The sequence below is a fragment of the Macaca thibetana genome, chromosome 4, assembly GCF_024542745.1.
Source record: "Macaca thibetana thibetana isolate TM-01 chromosome 4, ASM2454274v1, whole genome shotgun sequence".
NCBI lineage: Eukaryota > Metazoa > Chordata > Mammalia > Primates > Cercopithecidae > Macaca > Macaca thibetana.
Window position 1 is genome coordinate 26,463,588 of NC_065581.1, and position 18,071 is coordinate 26,481,658.

General features: G+C 43.8%; 2 protein-coding genes across 2 annotated transcripts in view; both read left to right on the forward strand.

Annotated features, from left to right (window-relative positions):
• Positions 1–6,468, forward strand: part of LOC126953490 (butyrophilin subfamily 2 member A1) — a 41,528-nt gene extending 35,060 nt beyond the window's left edge. The window contains exon 10 of the mRNA XM_050788913.1: positions 1,010–6,468. Within this exon, the coding sequence (XP_050644870.1) occupies positions 1,010–1,611 (602 nt within the window). The 3' untranslated portion in view covers positions 1,612–6,468. The remainder of the gene's footprint in view (positions 1–1,009) is intronic.
• LOC126953488 (butyrophilin subfamily 2 member A1-like) overlaps positions 1–18,071 on the forward strand; it is a 92,476-nt gene that overhangs the window by 44,946 nt on the left and 29,459 nt on the right. Inside the window, 1 exon segment of the mRNA XM_050788900.1 lies at positions 9,692–9,718. Within this exon segment, the coding sequence (XP_050644857.1) occupies positions 9,692–9,718 (27 nt within the window).

Sequence of the window (18,071 nt, forward strand, 5' to 3'; positions counted from 1 at the left end):
TACAGAAGTGATACCTGAAGACATCAGACCCACACTGTTGAAGCAAAACTGGATGGGAATTGTTCCTCCCCACTTTTGCCTACAGATCCCTCAGGAAGCAGGTTTTCTTTTGGGGACATTTATTCTCCTTCTTTATTTTTTGAAGGGTGCCCTTGTCAGTCATTTAAGTCAGTTGTGATCTGGTAAAAAGAACACACAGGACCAATGAAGAGACCCTTTACCCTCTGGGATAGTGTAAAGGGAAAAACTCATACTTGATCCACTGGGGAGAGGAGGAGCAGGACATAAAGCCTCTGTGCTGGTTTGAGCTAAGTTGGAAAGTTTCTAACTAAAGAAAATCCAGAGATCATAGGTCTTTGTTTTGAGTTTTGTTTTTGTTTTTTTGTTTGTTTGTTTGTTTGTTTTGAGATGATATCTTGCTCTGTCACCCAGGCTGGAGTGCCGAGGCACAATCTGGACTCACTGCAAACTCTGCCTCCCGGGTTCAAGCAATTCTCGTGCCTCAGCCTCCTGAGTAGCTGGGATTACAGGCGTGCACCACCATGCCGGGCTAACTTTTGTATTTTTAGTAGAGATGGGGTTTCACCATGCTGTCCAGGCTGGTCTCGAACTCCTGACCTCAGGTGATCCACCCGCCTCGGCCTCCCAAAGTTCTGTGATTACAGGTGTGAGTCACCGTGCCTGGCCAGAGATCCTATGTCTTGAATAGAAAAGGGAACACAGATTTAGAACGCTGAGAGAAAGAATGATTAATTTTGCCTCATATGCTAAACTTTCCGAATTTCTTAGAGCTCCAATTCTTCTCAAACTGAGGGAACTGCTGGAGAGATAGAAGGGCAGCTTCAGTAATTCTCAGTGTGTGAGCTGCCTAGGATCAGAGAGCCTTCATGGAAGTGGCCACTACCTGGGGATCCCCCCACAGATATCTGAGACCTCTCTGGGAATCAGGAACCACACAATCCCCCAGGTTCCTGAGACCCCAGGCCTAAACCTGAGACTTCCTTTGCAGTCGATGTGGTCCTGGATCCAGACACCGCTCATCCTGATCTCTTGCTGTCAGAGGACCGGAGAAGTGTGAGAAGGTGCCCCCTCAGGCACCTAGGGGAGAGGGTGCCTGACAACCCAGAGAGATTCAACAGTGAGCCTTGTGTCCTGGGCCGGGAGAGCTTCGCTTCAGGGAAACATTACTGGGAGGTGGAGGTGGAAAACGTGATTGAGTGGACTGTGGGGGTCTGCAGAGACAGTGTTGAGAGGAAAGAGGAGGTCCTGCTGCGTCCTCGGAATGGCTTCTGGACCTTGGAGATGTGTAAAGGGCAATACTGGGCCCTGTCCTCACCTAAGAGGATTCTCCCTTTGAAGGAGTCCCTTTGCCGTGTGGGCGTCTTCCTGGACTATGAAGCAGGAGATGTCTCCTTCTACAACATGAGGGACAGATCGCACATCTACACATGTCCTCGTTTAGCCTTTTCTGTGCCTGTGAGGCCGTTCTTCAGGATAGGGTCTGATGACAGCCCCATCTTCATCTGTCCGGCACTCACAGGAGCCAGTGGGATCACAGTGCCTGAAGAGGGTCTGATACTTCACAGAGTGGGGACCAATCAGAGCCTGTAGAATCAATTCGCCGGTCTCACAGCCATGTAGACAAGCCCTCGTCATCTCAGCAGCCACTGCACAATGTTGTTGGTGGAAGACACGCCCTTCTCCCCTCTGGTCACGTAAGAGAACAGCTTCCACCTGCCTCTTTCACACCCACTCCAGCCCTTAGCCCCAGTTTTCTCCTCCTCACTAGGCTGTGGCTTTAGTAGTTCCTTTGGTTGTAACTATGGGATGGGATCCACGCATAGGAAACTAGTTGTGTCATAGCTCCCGGCCAAGAAGAAAGTGTGCGAAGTTGATGGGCAGCAAACCTGCTATTTAACATCAAGGTGACCACATTGAGTCCAGTATGCCAGTTGGCACCAGATGTTATGGACATGGAATGAGGCCAACAGGGTTCATCAGGATGAGAGAGGAGAGAGGAATCCACAGGACCACCAGAGAGGAGAGGGAACCAGATATGCAGGTCAGAGATAGAGGAAGTGGAACCAGACAGCTGGGAGGGACCAAGGTTGTAAGGGTGGATAAGCCCCAACATAACAGCTAAGGGGACCTGGGAGATGATGACTCATTTCCACCCAACCCCAGGATTTCCACAACACACACCCACAAGCCTTGAACTGGGATGAAGATGAATGAAGAACATGGACTCGTGTGGATGTGGTTTGGCTTACGTGTCCCTGCAATAAACAATGAGTCAGTACTTAGTCCCTGAGTGTGGTTGAGGTTTGAGGTCCTGGTTGAGCAGGGAAGTACTGCAACTGGTCTACGTCAGCATTCAGGTTCAATGGGGACACCAGTGGCTTCAAACTTCCTGATCTAATTATGTCTTTAGACACTTAATAACCATTGAGGACCTTAAAGAACTTTTGTTTATTTGGGTTAATATTTGTTAATAGTTACGGCATTTGACATTGAAACAAAATTTGAAATGTTATCTTTTAATTCATGTTAAAATAGCATGAATAAATCAATTATAGTTTAATATAAACAGGATGTTTTGTGAAAAAGCAATCTATTGTGTCCCAATAAAAGAACTAGAAGTTCTTTTATTCCTGGTTAACTTTTTCCAAATCTAATGTCTGGCTTAATAGAAGATGTTTGTATTCTCATATCTGCCTTTGTATTAAACCTATTGGTTTATCATAGGTCATATTTTCTCAAAAAAAAAAAACTTTACTGCACCCTACTGAGAGAATGAGATGAAAAATGGTTAATGTTTCATTATTATTATTGTGAAAATAGTGTTAACACTGGGGACTCCTTAAGAGTATATCAGAGTTCGTGCTAGGAATCCCAAGACCGCATTTGGAAACTAGAATAGTGGATCCTGGAAGTTAATCCATGTGCTGGTTAATTTTAGATGTCAACTTGACTGGATTATGGAATACCTAGACAACTGGTACAACATTATTTCTGGATGTGTCTGTGAGTGTGTTTCCAGAAGAGACTGGCATGTGAGTCAGTGGGAAATTCTCCCGTCCAATTGGCTGGGGGCCCAATAGAACCAAAAGGCAGAGGAAAGACAAATTCTTCTCTCCTCTGGAGCTGAGACACTCTTCTTCTTCTGCCCTTGGACATCAGAACTCCTAGCTCTTCAGCCTTTGAACTTCAGGACTTGTACCAGGAGGCCCTGGGTTCTCAGGCCTTTGGCTTTGGACTGAGAGTTACACAACCAGCTTCCCTGGTTCTGAGGCTTTCGGACTTCAAATGAGCCATGCTACCAGCATCCCAGGGTCTCCAGCCTACAGACGGGCTGTTGTGTGATTTCTTAGCCTCTATATTCACATCAGCCAATTTCCTTAATAAATGTCTGCTCATAAATCTGCTCATAAAGCCGAGTTCCTGCCACTGCACTCCAACCTGGGTGACAGAGTGCAACTCCGTTTCAAAAAAAAAAAAAGTGGGGCCGGGCGCGGTGGCTCAAGCCTGTAATCCCAGCACTTTGGGAGGCCGAGGCGGGCGGATCACAAGGTCAGGAGATCGAGACCACAGTGAAACCCCGTCTCTACTAAAAATACAAAAAAAATTAGCCGGGCGCGGTGGCGGGCGCCTGTAGTCCTAGCTACTCAGGAGGCTGAGGCAGGAGAATGGCGTGAACCCAGGAGGCGGAGCTTGCAGTGAGCCGAGATCGCGCCACTGCACTCCAGCCTGGGCAACAGCGTGAGACTCCGTCTCAAAAAAAAAAAAAAAAAAAAAAAAAAGGTGTATTGTGTCTGGTTTTCTTTCCATTCATATATTTATGTGACTCTGCAGTAATATCTCCTCCTCCTGCATGTACCCATATTCATGCAAGCAAATGTAGCAAACTGCCACAATAGCATTTTAATTAGTGGACATCTTTCTCTCTTCACCACATTAAAATCTTTTCTCATTTTGTTCTGCTGATATTTCCATTATGATAAAAGATTTAAGACAAGTAAATATATAGAAATACTCATATACACACAAGGATGAAAGAAAGAAACACAAACAGGGAGGTAAGGCAGGAATTTTTCTTCAACGTGTACAATTCAATGTACTTTTAGCCTTCCTCAGGGGTTTCTGGCCAGCAACTGATGAGAAACACCACCTCCGAGCCAATCAAAAAACTAATTCTTCCAAAGAGAGATTGTTATTATTCCTCACGATGACCAGACAGCCTCTGCTTTCTTTTTCCTATCTTCCAAATGGAGATTCAACCATAATAGAAAGAATGGAGAACTATTAACCACCTTTCTTCCGTGGGCTGTGATTTTCAGATGGGAATGCTAAGAGGTAAGTGGGAGAAGTTGATGAGAGCCTGGGCTACAATGTCGGGGGGGACGGGGGCTGAATCGCTGAGAGTGGTGAGTGGGCATGCAGGGAGAGTACTTGTGCAGAGAAAGGTGTCAGGTGTCTGAGGGGTGTGCCTGAGGGGGTGTGCACACACACTTGTGGACACACAGAAAGTGGAGAAGTAGTACAAAGAATAAAGACCTGCAGAGTTTGGGATTTGGTCAAGAAATATTCTAATTGCATGTTCTTAAGAATGTATTGTGGTCAGAAAAGGGCAAAAAATCTTTAAAATCTCTTCTGGCCAACTCAAGGCATCTATTCTAAGAATTTCTAAAAAGAGATGTCCTTTATAGATTCATATGTAAATCTGTTCATTTCAGAAATATTAAAAATATAGAAATGTCTGAACCAGCATACATATACAACAGGCGAGGGATAGACAAACAATGCATGTTTCAGTCATAAAAGAGATTTCCATGCAGCCTTTAGGAATCGTGTTTTTCATGAAGGGCAATTATTTATAATTTTAACAACATTAGATCCATACATTACACCTTGTTTTGTGTCTTTTAGGAACAGTATGTGTTTTTCCTTTTATTCATCATTTCCCCAAAACCTAACGAATATTATCCAATGGATACAATCTATTTTGTTGTATGAATATACAGGTTTTTTTGTTTTTTGTTTTTTTGAGATGGAGTCTTGCTCTGTCACCCAGGCTGGAGTGCAGTGGTGCATTCTCAGCTCACTGCAGCCTGTTTCCCAGGTTCCAGCGATTCTCCTGTCTCAGCCTCCTGGGTAGCTGGGATTACAGGTGCATGCCACCACGCCCAGCTAATTTTTGTATTTTTAGTAGAGACGGGTTTTGCCAAGTTGGCCAGGCTGGTCTTGAACTCCTGACCTCAGGTGATCCGCCTGCCTCAGTCTCCCAAAGTGCTGGGATTACAGGCATGAGCCACCACGCCAGGCCTATACAATTATTATTATTATTATTATTTACATTTAACCTAATTTTATTCATGCTGGCCTTGGGATGGGGAATAGATCATTCAGTAAAAACATACAGTAAAAACAAAGTGTCTTATCATGTACAACTTTTAAACTATATTAATGATGTACCTAAATTACTTCCATGCACACAAGTCTAACATTCGTTTAAACACACACACACACACACACACACACACACACACACACAAGACTTCTGGGAGCATTTCATAATAAAGTAATTCCTATCTAATTTTTCTTTGTAGATAGATCAAGCACCTCCAAAATACGAATTCCTGTACACCATGAGCACATTACTTAAAATGAACACTTACATGAATTAAGTATATGGACAGCCTTAGGATAAGCTGACATTATAGATTCAGCTAGGTAGGCAACACACCATAGTGCCAAATGGAAAAAGTGTATTTGCAAATAAATTTTTTAAACTATGTTAAGTTTTATAATTAAATGCAGAAAATATACTGATTTGCTAAAATAAATAAGATGTGATGTATTAACACTTCACTATAAAGAATGCATACCAGAACATTTATAAACAGTGAATGAGTCTTATTAGGAATATTTCCTACAACAAACGCTGGTTAAATAGAAATGCATATTTTGAAGCACTGTGAGTGGTATATGTTTTGCCACATACTTTTGTTACCTTAAGGTAGATAACGCATATGTACTAAAATTGGCGTTCATTTTCCGTTGCTGCTGGTATCATGTTTTAAGAAATGTGTACAGTGTGAAAAATTTGAAAATACTCATGAATGAAAAATGTCTTAAAAAATAGCTATTTTCATGGAGTTATGTACAGTCTCACTGTGTAAATTTCAAGGCAAGATTTGTTTCCTGTAAAACAGATCATTGTTCTATGAGAGAATGTTCTTTACTTTGTGCATTTCTTTTCTCCCCTTGCGTTACATTATTTTGCTCTAGTCTTTGTTTCTGTGTGCATATAACATGCCAGTTAAAATGAAAACTATCTCACATGTAGAAAAGGAAAGTCTGGAATTTAAAAACCAAGAACTCATAAAATCCTTATTAAATGACACCATCTGATTCAAGTAAAAAATGACTTAAACACTAGTAAAAAAAAAAAAAAAAAAAAAGACAAAACACATTTCATGAAGAATACAAAGATAAATGTCTGCTGAGTGTTTTAGTTCAGATGTTTCAGAATACTGCTGCATGTTTTATGAGGAATTTGAGGGGAAGATTTCATAGCAGAAGGTGTTAATGTGGGCTGTATTGACTTAAGTGGTGACCCAACTGGACTGTGAAACCACGGGATGCCTATGGACTCCAGCTGCTTGTTACAGAGGAACTCCCCACTGTTGTTCAGAAATCTTTCCTCATTTCCTCTCTCCCCAAGCTTCCCATCCTCTACTGGCTCAGTTTCTAGCATTTCAGTATCCTCTTTCCTGCTAAAGAACTTGTCCAACTAACTAGTAACTATTTTTGGTGTGCATTAGCATAACTTTTATTGGGGGCTATATAGCACTATCTACCCAAATTACATCTTTAGTGATCCAAAATTCCACTTCTGGGGATTTATTTGGTAGATAAGCTTGCATTTATGTGAGATGATCCAAGTAAAAAGTTATTTTTTATAGCACTGATTATGACTGCACAAGGTTAGAAACTATGGAGATGTTCACAGCTAAGGAACTTTCACGCAGTGGATACCACTCAAGTGTGAAAGAAAAAAGAGAAAATTATCTCTATACTGATATGGAAGGATCTCCAAGATTAACTTTGCACAGAAAGAGCAAAATGCAGAGTGGTGTGTATGGAATGCTATCTTCAGTGCAAATAAGAGGAAAAACAAGAATACATTTTTATTTACACTTTTTATGTTAACAAGCAATGTCATAACACTCACTAGGTGTCAGGTACTTTATTAATTTAATCCTTGTAACTTCAGGAGGTAGGTATTAACATTACCCCGATTTCAAAGAGAAGGGCAGTAGGAATAGAGAGGTTAAATAATTACTCTACAGTCACACTGCTAGTCACCTAAAGGAGCCAGCATTGACACCCTAAGCATCATATTAAGCAGACTGATTTGAAGCTAAGAAAGGGAGGGTGGGAGGGAGGATTGGATGGATGGGAGACTTGTGTGACTTTTTATATATGTATTTTTGAACCATGTACATGTGTTACCTATCAAAAAGTTGAAATAGAAAAAACTGTATCTGATCTGCTCAAGTCACTCACTTTTCACATGAGAGGCAGACCAAGACAAGTAATAGTAGCAGCCTCTAGTGGGGGTTTATCAAAGTCTTACTCACAGTCCTCTGAGATTTTAGAATGAGAAAGATTATTTAACCCCGTGAGATAGATTCCGTGCCCTGTGACCCGGGGTGAGCAGCTAACTCTTGGGGCACTGCAGTCTGGGGAGGCTGAGTGCACAGGCCCCCATGGCCCATAGCCCTTCCCTTCACAAGCCCCTTCTTCAGGAGCGCCCAGAGCTGGATCGCTGCCCTGGCAGGGACCCTGCCTATCTTGCTGCTGCTTCTCGGGGCAGCCCGTTACTTCCTGTGGCAACAGCAGGAGGAAAAAAGACTCTGTTCAGAAAGAAAAAGAGCGCAAGAGTTGAGAGAAATGGCATGGAGCACAATAAAGCAAGAACGAATCACAAGAGGTAGCTGACCCTGGGAGTTTATCTGAACCTCTAGCTTACAGGCCAAAGCCCAAAGGCCTCACGCCTATCCCCACTCCAGAGCTGGGTTGTTTTTAAGGTTTATTTTTTAGAGAACTCCCTCACCTGTAACAGTTCATTATTTTCTCTGCTTATTTTCCAGAGAAGCTCCTGGAGGAACTCAGTAAGTTTCCATTCCCCCAGGGACCCAGGCATGTCTTTCTGTCCCTGCTTTAAGAGCCTTGATGCATCTTCCCTGTTCATTCCATTGCAGGATGGAGAATTATCCAGTACGCGTCTCGTTAAGTCTCTCTGACATTTTCTCTGAATCTGAATCTATAACTGTCTGTGCTTGAATAGTTTCCACTCTTAACTTTTTCCCCAAGGTTAGGAAGTGGTCTTAGATCCCTTTGACTAAGGAAAGAAAATAAATGTGCCATTCCTAGTCATTGCCAAAAAAGAAAAGAAAAAAGACAAAGAGTGTGACTCATTGGAGTAACACCCAGGAGGAGCGTTTCTTTCTCCCTTTCTTTCTCTCTCTCTTGCCGAGTCTCAAAGAAAAAATGCCTTCAATTTCTCTCTACTAGGGCCACAAAACTCCATAGCCCTGCAAAGCACTGAAGAATATCCAGGGGCACACTTGTAAAGGAAGAGGGAAGAGGTGGATGAAGTGCATTCTCTATGGTAGGAACTTCACTCTTCATTTTACATAATCTATAGGCTCCAGAGAAGAAAAAGAATAGAAAATAATAAAGAACAAAAAAATAAGAAAAGAGACTGTGCCTAATAAACAAAAATGGCTTGAACAGTTGTTCAGTTGGTACCAATTTATTCTAACTGGCTTCAAAAACTACTCCCTGAAATTGCTCATTAAATTTCCCAAATTCTTTTCAGGGTAAGGTAAGAAATTACAGATTGAAGTAGAAGGATCTTGCGCACACACACACACACACACACGTATATATGCATATAGACATGGTGGCACCTATGCCCAGGTACAAGAGTTTAGATACATTCCCAATGAATCAGCTGAACACCATCAGGAAGGAACTCTCAAAGTGACTGCCATGCACTAGCATTCGACTGATGTTCCTGGATTTGATATTAAGAAGGACACAGTAGAGAGAATTGAACCTGCAGAGGAAGAAGATACAGATGGTCAAAAAAAAAGATAAGATGTATGTAAAAGTAAGGGAATGTGGCAAACTCAAACATGGCAAGTTAAGGTGACATCTCTACTTTCTCTTATTGTAGGGGAGAGAGACCTTGGGCCTATAATGGTGAGTGAACCTGATGCTCTCTGAGTTTGCTGGGATACGTGCCATGAACATTTCAACCTTTCTCTGCTGTGACCCATTGATATTCTCAGTTGCATGAATCAGATTTAACCAAAATACTCAATTTCTGTGTGGTGTGGGGTTGATTTCTGCTTTTCTAGAGAATCTGAGAGACTCCTGACCCTACACACCCCCTTGCAAAGCCTGGCCATGCAGCCTGTACCCTTCATGACAGAGGGAACAGAGCCCACCATTTTTGAGAAGATGCCACCCCTGATCCATCAGAGTTGTAGAGGAGGGAAGCTGGACCCTGGAAGAGACTCTGAAGAAAATGAGAGAATACAGGTAGTGACGGGAGAATGCAGTGGGGAGAAGTACAAGAATACTGACCTTTTCCTTATCTGTGTCTCCTTCCTTTCAGAATGGAAAAAGGCCCTCTTCAAGCCAGGTGAGTAAATGACTGTATGTTCCCTGGACCAACAACCTGAGGGATTATATTCCTTTTTCCTTTTTTCTTCTCCAACTCCTGTGATTTGGGGAAGAAATGTCCCCATAACCAGGACAGTTTGGGGTAGGCAACATTAAATCCCAATCTGAAAGGTGGGCCCATCTCCAAGACCCTTCCAGCTGAGAGCTCAGGGAACCAGGGCGTATTGCTCTCTTGTGCTTCCTCAGACCTTCCTGGGAAGGAAGACACATAAAGGGTGGAGCTGAGGGGAAGGAGACACACACTGAGTGATACTGCAGGGAGAGTGAGGATGGAAATGTCAAACAGAGGAGGGGATGCCTGCCCAAAGAACTTTGCCCTTCCTAGGCTTCCCATGCTACCTACTGTCTGTGTGCCCAGACAAATGTTTCTGAACTTTGGCCTCCACATTTTTCGATGATGACTGCAATCTGTGTTTTGTGGGAGTTGAGGTGAAGACTGATGGAATAATAAATATGCATTGGTCAAAAACCTAGTAAGAAAGAGATGACGAGTTCAAACTGTATGGTTGAAGAGGGTTTGTGGAAAGGAGGGTTAAGGGAAAGCAACAAGGAAAAGTGCAGTGCCCCCATGGTTCCCAACATTTGGGAGCTGTCTCCACCCCAGCCTGGGAGGGATAGGGAGGGGAGGCAGTTACTGGAACCCAGAGTAAGAAGTAGCTCAAAGAGAGGGCTTCCTGAGAGAGTCACCAGGCCTTGTTAGAGCCACACCAGCTTCTGCTGGCAGGAAGGAAGCAGGAAATTAAATGGTGTGTCTCTCCTTTCTTTCTCCTTCCAATCTCCTATCAGGGCCTCCCATTGGCCAAACCCAATAGCAAACCAGAGGACAAGGAAGCCCAGTGCCACTGTCTTTAGAGGACAGATTTCTGGGGCCCAGAAAAGGGTAGAGAAAGCTGAAGGGCAGAGAGTGAATCTTTCTTTTCTTTTCTCTGTACGGAAAAATAGACTGCAGAAAAGGGGAACTCATTTAGCTCATGGGTGGTCGAATGAAGGTTGAAAATTAACCTCTGATCATAAAGCATTAGTGGGCAGAGTCAATGTGGGGAGGAAAACAAGAAAAATGTAGAAAGAGGATCCTTGCTGCTTCCTGAGGCCACATCAGGGTGTTGGGTTAGCCAGATCCTAATGCAACTCTCACTTCACCCTCCTCTTCCCCCTCTGGACACAAGATCCCTGGGGTTTTCTCTTCTGACATTGATGAGAGAGTCACATTCAGGGCAGGCTAGGGACTCCAGGCTCTGGACCTAGGCCTCCTCAGCATGGCCCAGGCCTTGCATGCTGAGGCTCTGAAATCCAGGAAAAATGGTTGACCCCATGAACACTTCCTCAAAATCTCTGCAGTGGATGTGATTCTGGATGCAAAAACACCAAACCCCATCCTCCTTGTTTCTGAGGACCAGAGGAGTGTGCAGCGTGCCAAGGAGCCCCAGGATCTACCGGACAACCCTGAGAGATTTGATTGGCATTATTGTGTTCTCGGCTGTGAGAGCTTCATGTCAGGAGACATAACTGGGAGGTGGAGGTAGGGGACAGGAAAGAGTGGCATATAGGGGTGTGTAGTAAGAATGTGCAGAGAAAAGGTTGGGTCAAAATGACACCTGAGAACGGATTCTGGACTATGGGGCTGACTGATGGGAATAAGTATCAGACTCTAACTGAATCCAGAAACAACCTGAAACTTCCTAAGCCCCCTAGGAAAGTGGGGGTCTTCCTGGACTATGAGACTAGAGATATCTCATTCTACAATGCTGTGGATGGATCGCATATTCATACTTTCCTGGACAACTACTTCTCTGAGCCTCTATATCCTGTTTTCAGAATTTTGACCTTGGAGCTCACTGGTCTAACAATTTACCCAGTGCCAGAAGTAGAGAGTTCCTCAATTCTGACCTAGTGCCTGATCATTCCCTGGAGTCACCAGTGACCCCGGGCTTAGCTAACAAAACTGGGGAGCCTCAGGCTGAAGTAACTTGTCTCTGCTTCTCCCTGCCCAGCTCAGAGCTGAGGGCCTTCCCCTCCACAGCAACCAATCACAACCATAAAGCTATAGGTACGCAATGAAGCACTTTACTGATACTCATTCAATTATTCATATGCCACTTGTTTGAGTTTGGTACCACCTTACTGTCCCCTTATACAGATAAGGAAACTGGAATGCTGAAAAGTGAATTAACTTTACAAAGTAGAATTCACTAGTTAACTACAGAGCTGGGATCTAAACAGCAATAACTAACATTAATGGAGAATTTAAAATGTTCTGAGTGCTGTATTATGAGCTTTGTTGGATGCCACTCCTTTAATCCTCACAACACCGTATCGGGTAGTCTCATTTTCCAAGTATGGAAGCTGAGGCAGGGCAACATTAAGTAACTTACGTAACTCATATGGTAATTTGTGCAGCTGGGAGATGGTCAGCTTCAGTCCCTGGCCATTTGCCCATTCTTTTCCACCCTGATTCTTCCCCGATAGGAAGAACCCACCTGTAGCCCTGAGGTTCTTTTCCCAGGATGGCTCCAGGGTAAGGATCATTGTAGGTGGTTGTGGAGTTGACCCCCCTGTTGACTCCTTCCCAGCTGATTGTCAGAGCCTTAGACCCAGCACTCCTTGGATTAGCTCTGCAGAGTGTCTTGGTTGAGACAATAACCTCGCCGTCCCCACATGACACATGATTTGAAAAGAGACTAGAGGCCACACTTGATAAATCATGGAGAACAGATGTGTGCCCACCCAACAAATGTGATAAGTGATCACGCAGCCAGAGCCAGCCTTCGTACAGTCAAGGTTTCCAGGCAGAGAAAACACCCTGAAGATTCTCTGTGATATAGGAAATTTGGATGAAGGAAGCTAGAAGAACTATAGGGATTTTTTCTGTGTGTCATTTTTTTGTTTTTTAAATAGAGTCTTGCTCTGTTGCCAGGCTGGAGTGCAGTGGTGCGATCTCCGCTCGCTGCTACCTCTGCCCCCCAGGTTCAAGCAATTCTTCTGCTTTCAGCCTCCTGAATAGTTGGGACTACAGGTGCACACCACCATGGCTGGCTAATTTTTGTACTTTTAATAGGGATGAGGGTTCACTATTTTTGCCAGGATGGTCTCGATCTCTTGACTTTGTGACACCTGCCTTGGCCTCCCAAAGTGCTGGGATTACAGGTGTGAGCCACTGGGTGCCCGGCTTACAGGGATATTTTTAATCCCATTATGGACTCTCTCTCCAGGAAAGGGGTCTGTCCACCCCTGCTCATTGGTAGATGTTAAACCAATATTCCTTTCAACTGCTGCCTGCTAGGGAGAACTGCTCCTTATTATCATCACGATTATTGCTCACCACGGTATCCCCTCTACTTAGCATGTGCTTGTCAAGTTCTAGTTGTTCAGTTAATTTGTTAATAATGCTTACTCTTCAACTTGGCTTTTTCTAGACTGTGGTGTCTACTCAGGACAGTAGAGTGGTCCACACACCCGCTGTACTCCCCACAGTTTCAGTTTACTTCACTGCAGCGTTTTCATAAAACCTTTATTGTATGTGTTTTCTACAGCTGCTATGATGAATTACCACAAATTCAGAGACTTAAAGCAACACAAATTTTTGGTTCACAGTTCTATAGGTCAGAAGTTCAACAGGGATCTCACCAGGTTAAGATCAATGTGCCTGCATGCTGGATTCTTTTCTGGAGGCTGTAGAGAACAATATGTTTTCTTGTTTATTCAGATTGCTGGCAGAATTCAATTCCTTGCAATTACAAGACGGAGGTCCCAGTTGCTTACTAGTTTACAGCTGAAGACTGTTCCCATCTCTAGAGGCTGCTGTTTTTCAGCTCGCAGCTCCCTTCTTCAATCTTCAAAGCAGGAACTGTGCATTGAGGACCTGTCAATCTTTGAAGTTGTTCTGGTTCTTCTTCCATTGCATCTCTCTGATTCTTCTGCCTTCTACTTTTGAGAACTCCTGTGATTCGATTAAGTCCACCCAGATAATTTAGAATAATCACTAAATGTTAAGGTCAATAACCTTAGTTCTATAAGGTCCATTTTGCCATGTTATATATCGTTGTCACATGTTTCACAATAAATATCACTAGGTGTGTATGGAGGGAGGAGAACTATTGAAGCTACCACTTATTTGGGAAATCATCCCAGGAAACACAAGTGCAGAAAGAGAGAATCAGAGAAGGAGATAAGCCAATTGTGTGAGAAATGGCTTAAAGAGTTCATTAGGTTTTCAGTCACCATATGGACAACTCAGCTTATCCCAGGACACTAAGAAATTATGTGAAATTGTGGAATATATGTCAGAATCTTCCTAAGGGCTGGGGACCCTGGCACATTTATCAACATCTCACATCCTCCTTTGCTTAAACTGGTTGAAAGCTGCCCCTGGGAATGTTAGTTCTGCTGTACTTCAAGGTTGGGTTGTGTATCTGCAAGAAAAAGCAAATACGACTGGTGTTAGAGAAAGCAGAGGAGGAGAGACACAAATAACTGAGGTCAGACGTTGTAACCCTTGAAGGAAGCTGTGTTCATCCACTATTGGCAAATTGTAATAGGTCAAGAGAATATGGGACGGGGCATCAACAGCATCTGTTCTAAGGGCTCCGACTCTGAGAATATAGGGCCTTTCAAGGTCCCTCTACCCTCCTTGCACCACATTCATTTAGCATTAGTGACCTCTTGTCTTCTAATACATGTCCATATAGCATGGCCCTGCAGCCTCACCACATGGACTGGGTCTGGGATGGACACCCAACCCAGGCTAGGCCAGGGAACCTTCAAGTGACATGTGACTAGCTGTACCTATAGCAAGAATGCATGGGAGTTGTGGGAAGAACTCTTCCACTCACATTATGGTCCAAAAGAGGAAAAGAAGGTGAACTGCGGAAACAGAAGACCAAAGCACATGTGCAGAGAGGAAGCTTCAAGATGGAAGGACTTTGGGCAATTTTCTCATCTTTTTTTCCCTTAGGGTCCCAGTATCATCTAGTATGTTCTGGGAAATTTGTTCTCTTGAGATAAGGTATATGTATTGGCTAATATTGTTTTAATCTGGAAAATTACCAACTTACACAATCATGGCACTATGCTCATTGATTCAGTAATGCAGGAATCTGGAATTTGAAAGGGGCACAGTAGGAATGGTTTTTCTCTTCAACAAAAAGTCTGGGCCTCCCCTGGAAGGACTCCATAGCTAGAGGTGACTCAAAGGAAGAGACTTGCCCAAATTGCCATCAAAAATTGAAAATCATTTGCAAATCAAGAAGGGATCAGTGTTCAGTCTGGGTCCTGGTTCTACCACGACTGCCACGTGCACCAGATCCACAGAGAACCTTGCTGAAGTGACCCTTCCTCTGTGATTATCCCTCCCATGACAGGGAATGATTGTATTAGGTTGTCACTATCTAATGTGACCCACTTTAGTACAACCTGGTGTATTAGTCTGTTTTCACGCTGCTATGAATGACTGCCTGAGACTGAGTAATTTATAAAGAAAAGAGATTTAATTGACTCACAGTTCTGCCTGGCTGGGGAGGCCTTAGAAAATTTATAATAATGGTGAAAGGGGAAGCAAATAGGTCCTTCTTCACATGATGGCAGTAAGGGTGAGTGCTGAGCAAAAGAGGGAAAAGCCCCTTATAAAATCATCAGATATTGTGAGAACTCACTATCAAAAGAAGAGCAAGGAGGTAACCATCCCCAAGATTCCCACCCCATGACACCTCCCACTGGGTCCCTCCCATGACATGTGGGAATTATGGGAACTACAATTCAAGATGAGATTTGGGTGGGGATACGGCCAAACCATATCATTCCGCCTCGGTCCCTCCCATGTCTTATATCCTCACATTTCAAGACACAATCATGCCTTTCCAACAGTCCCCCAAAATCTTAATTCATTCTAGCATTAACCCAAAGTCCAAGTCCAAAGTCTCATCTGAGGCAAGGTAAGTCCCTTTCCCATATGAACCTGAAAATTCAAAAGCAAGTTAGTTACTTCCTAGATACAATGGGGGTACAGGCATTGGGTAAATATACCCATTCCAAATGGGAGAAACTGGCCAAAACAAAAGGGCTACAGGCTCTATACAAGTTCAAAATCCAATAGGACAGTCATTAAACTTTAAAGGACCAAGATAATCTCTTTTGACTCCATGTCTCACATCCAGGTCACACCAATGCAAGATAGGCTCCCATAGCCTTGGGCAACTCCACCCCTGTGGCTTTGTAGGATATAGCCCCCTTCCTGGCTGCTTTCACAGGCTGGCATTGAGTGCTGCTTTTCCAGGTGCAAAGTACAAGCTGTCAGTGGATCCCCATCCTGGAGTCTGGAGGATGATGGCACTCTTCTCATACCTCCACTAGGCAGTGCCCCAGTGAGGCCTCTGTGTAGGGGCTCCACCCCCACATTTCTGTTCCAAACTGCCCTCACAGAGGTTCTCCATGAGGGTTCTGCCCCTGCAGCAAAATTCTGCCAAGACAGTCAGGAGTTTCCAAACAATCTCTGTAATCTAAGCAGAGGTGCTCAAACCTCAATTCTTCACTCTGTGCACCTATAGCCCCAACACTATGTGAAAGTCACCAAGGCTTGTGGCTTGCATCCTCAGAAGCAATAATCTGAGCTGTATGTTGGCCTCTCTTAGCCACAGCCAGAGCTGAATCTGCTGGAAGGCAGGGCACAAAATCCCTAGACTGCATACAGCCTAGGGGGGCCCTGGGCCCAGCCTAGGAAACCATTTTTTTCTCCCAGGCCTCTGGATCTGTGATGGAAGGGTCTAGCAGGAAAACCTCTGACATTCTCTGGGGGCATTTTCCCCATAGTCTTGGTGATTAATATTTGGTTCCTTATTATGCAAATTTCTGCAGCCAGCTTGCCTTTCTCCTCAGAAAATGGATTTTTCTTTGTTATCTAATCATCGGGCCGCAAATTTTTCAAACTTTTACGCTCTGCTTCCTCCACCACTGTGAAGCCATTGTTAGTGTATTACTTGCAAAGTTTTGAACTGAAGTGAAAAGGAATTGGAGGCTTCCAGGCTAAGCATTTAGATATTTGAGAGGATATTAACAATATTTGCCACTTAAAAATTCCTTCCGTCAGATACTCTAAATCATCACTCTGAAGTTCAAAGTTTCACAGGTCTCTAGGGCAGGGACAAAATGTCGCCAGTCTTTTTGCATAGCAAGGGTGACCTTTACTCCAGTTCCCAACAAGTTCTCATCTCTATCTGAGACTACCTCAGCCTAGACTTCATTGTCCATATCACTATCAGCATGTTGGTTAAAGCCGTTCAACAAGTCTCCAGGAATGTCCAAACTTTCTCACATTTTCCTATCTTCCTCTGAGCCCTCCAAACTGTTCCAACCTCTGCCTGTTGCCTAGTTTCAAAGTTGCTTCCACATTTTCGGGTATCCTTATAGCAGCACCCCACTCTACTGGTACCAATATACCGTATTAGTCCATTCTCATGCTATTATGAAGGACTGGGTAATTTGTAAAGGAAAGAGGTGTAATTGACTCACAGTACCATGGCTGGCGAGGCCTCAGGAAACTTATAATCATGGCAGAAGTGAAAGCAAACACATCCTTCTTCGCGTGATGGCAGGAAGAAGTGCTGAGCAAAAGGGGGAAAAGTCCCTTATAAAACCATCAGATGTCTTAAGATCTCGCTATTATGAGAATAGCATAGAGGTAACTGCCCCCATGATTCAATTACCTCCCACCAGGTCCCTCCTACAACACGTGGGGATTATCGGAACTACAATTCAAGATGAGATTTGGCTGGTGACACAGCCAAACCATATCAGCTGGTCTCTTGCTAAGCTACCTGATGAGCAATCAACCCTCTTCTTACCTAGAACACACATGTTTCCCTTTGGCTCAGATCAACTTTGGCAGAGGGTGAAACCTGGCTCTGCTGGATACTTTTGGCACAAGCTGTGTCAGAAGACCTGGACATTATTTCTTCAGATAAAAAATCTGAAGCCAGATCTTATCCTGACCGGCCAAGTTCTTGTATCCTTACAGCCACCTCTTCTGTTTGTTCCAAAGAACTGCCCAGGCTTGGCTGGAATGATCCAATACTTACTATGATTTTATCCTCATTAGCCACTCAACCTAGAATCCAATTTTAATTATACTCCAGAAGCACCAAGTGATAGGTGAGGCTGCTGTTTCAGACAGAGACAGTTTAAGGGTTAGTCCAAAAGAAAAAGCACTTCTCAGGGCTTGCTTAAGCTTATTCTCATCAAAGAGCTTTCTCTACAGAAGAATCCTACTGGGTCCTCCTTCCTGGTCCTTGAACTTCTAACCTAGAGTGGCTTAATCCTGCTGC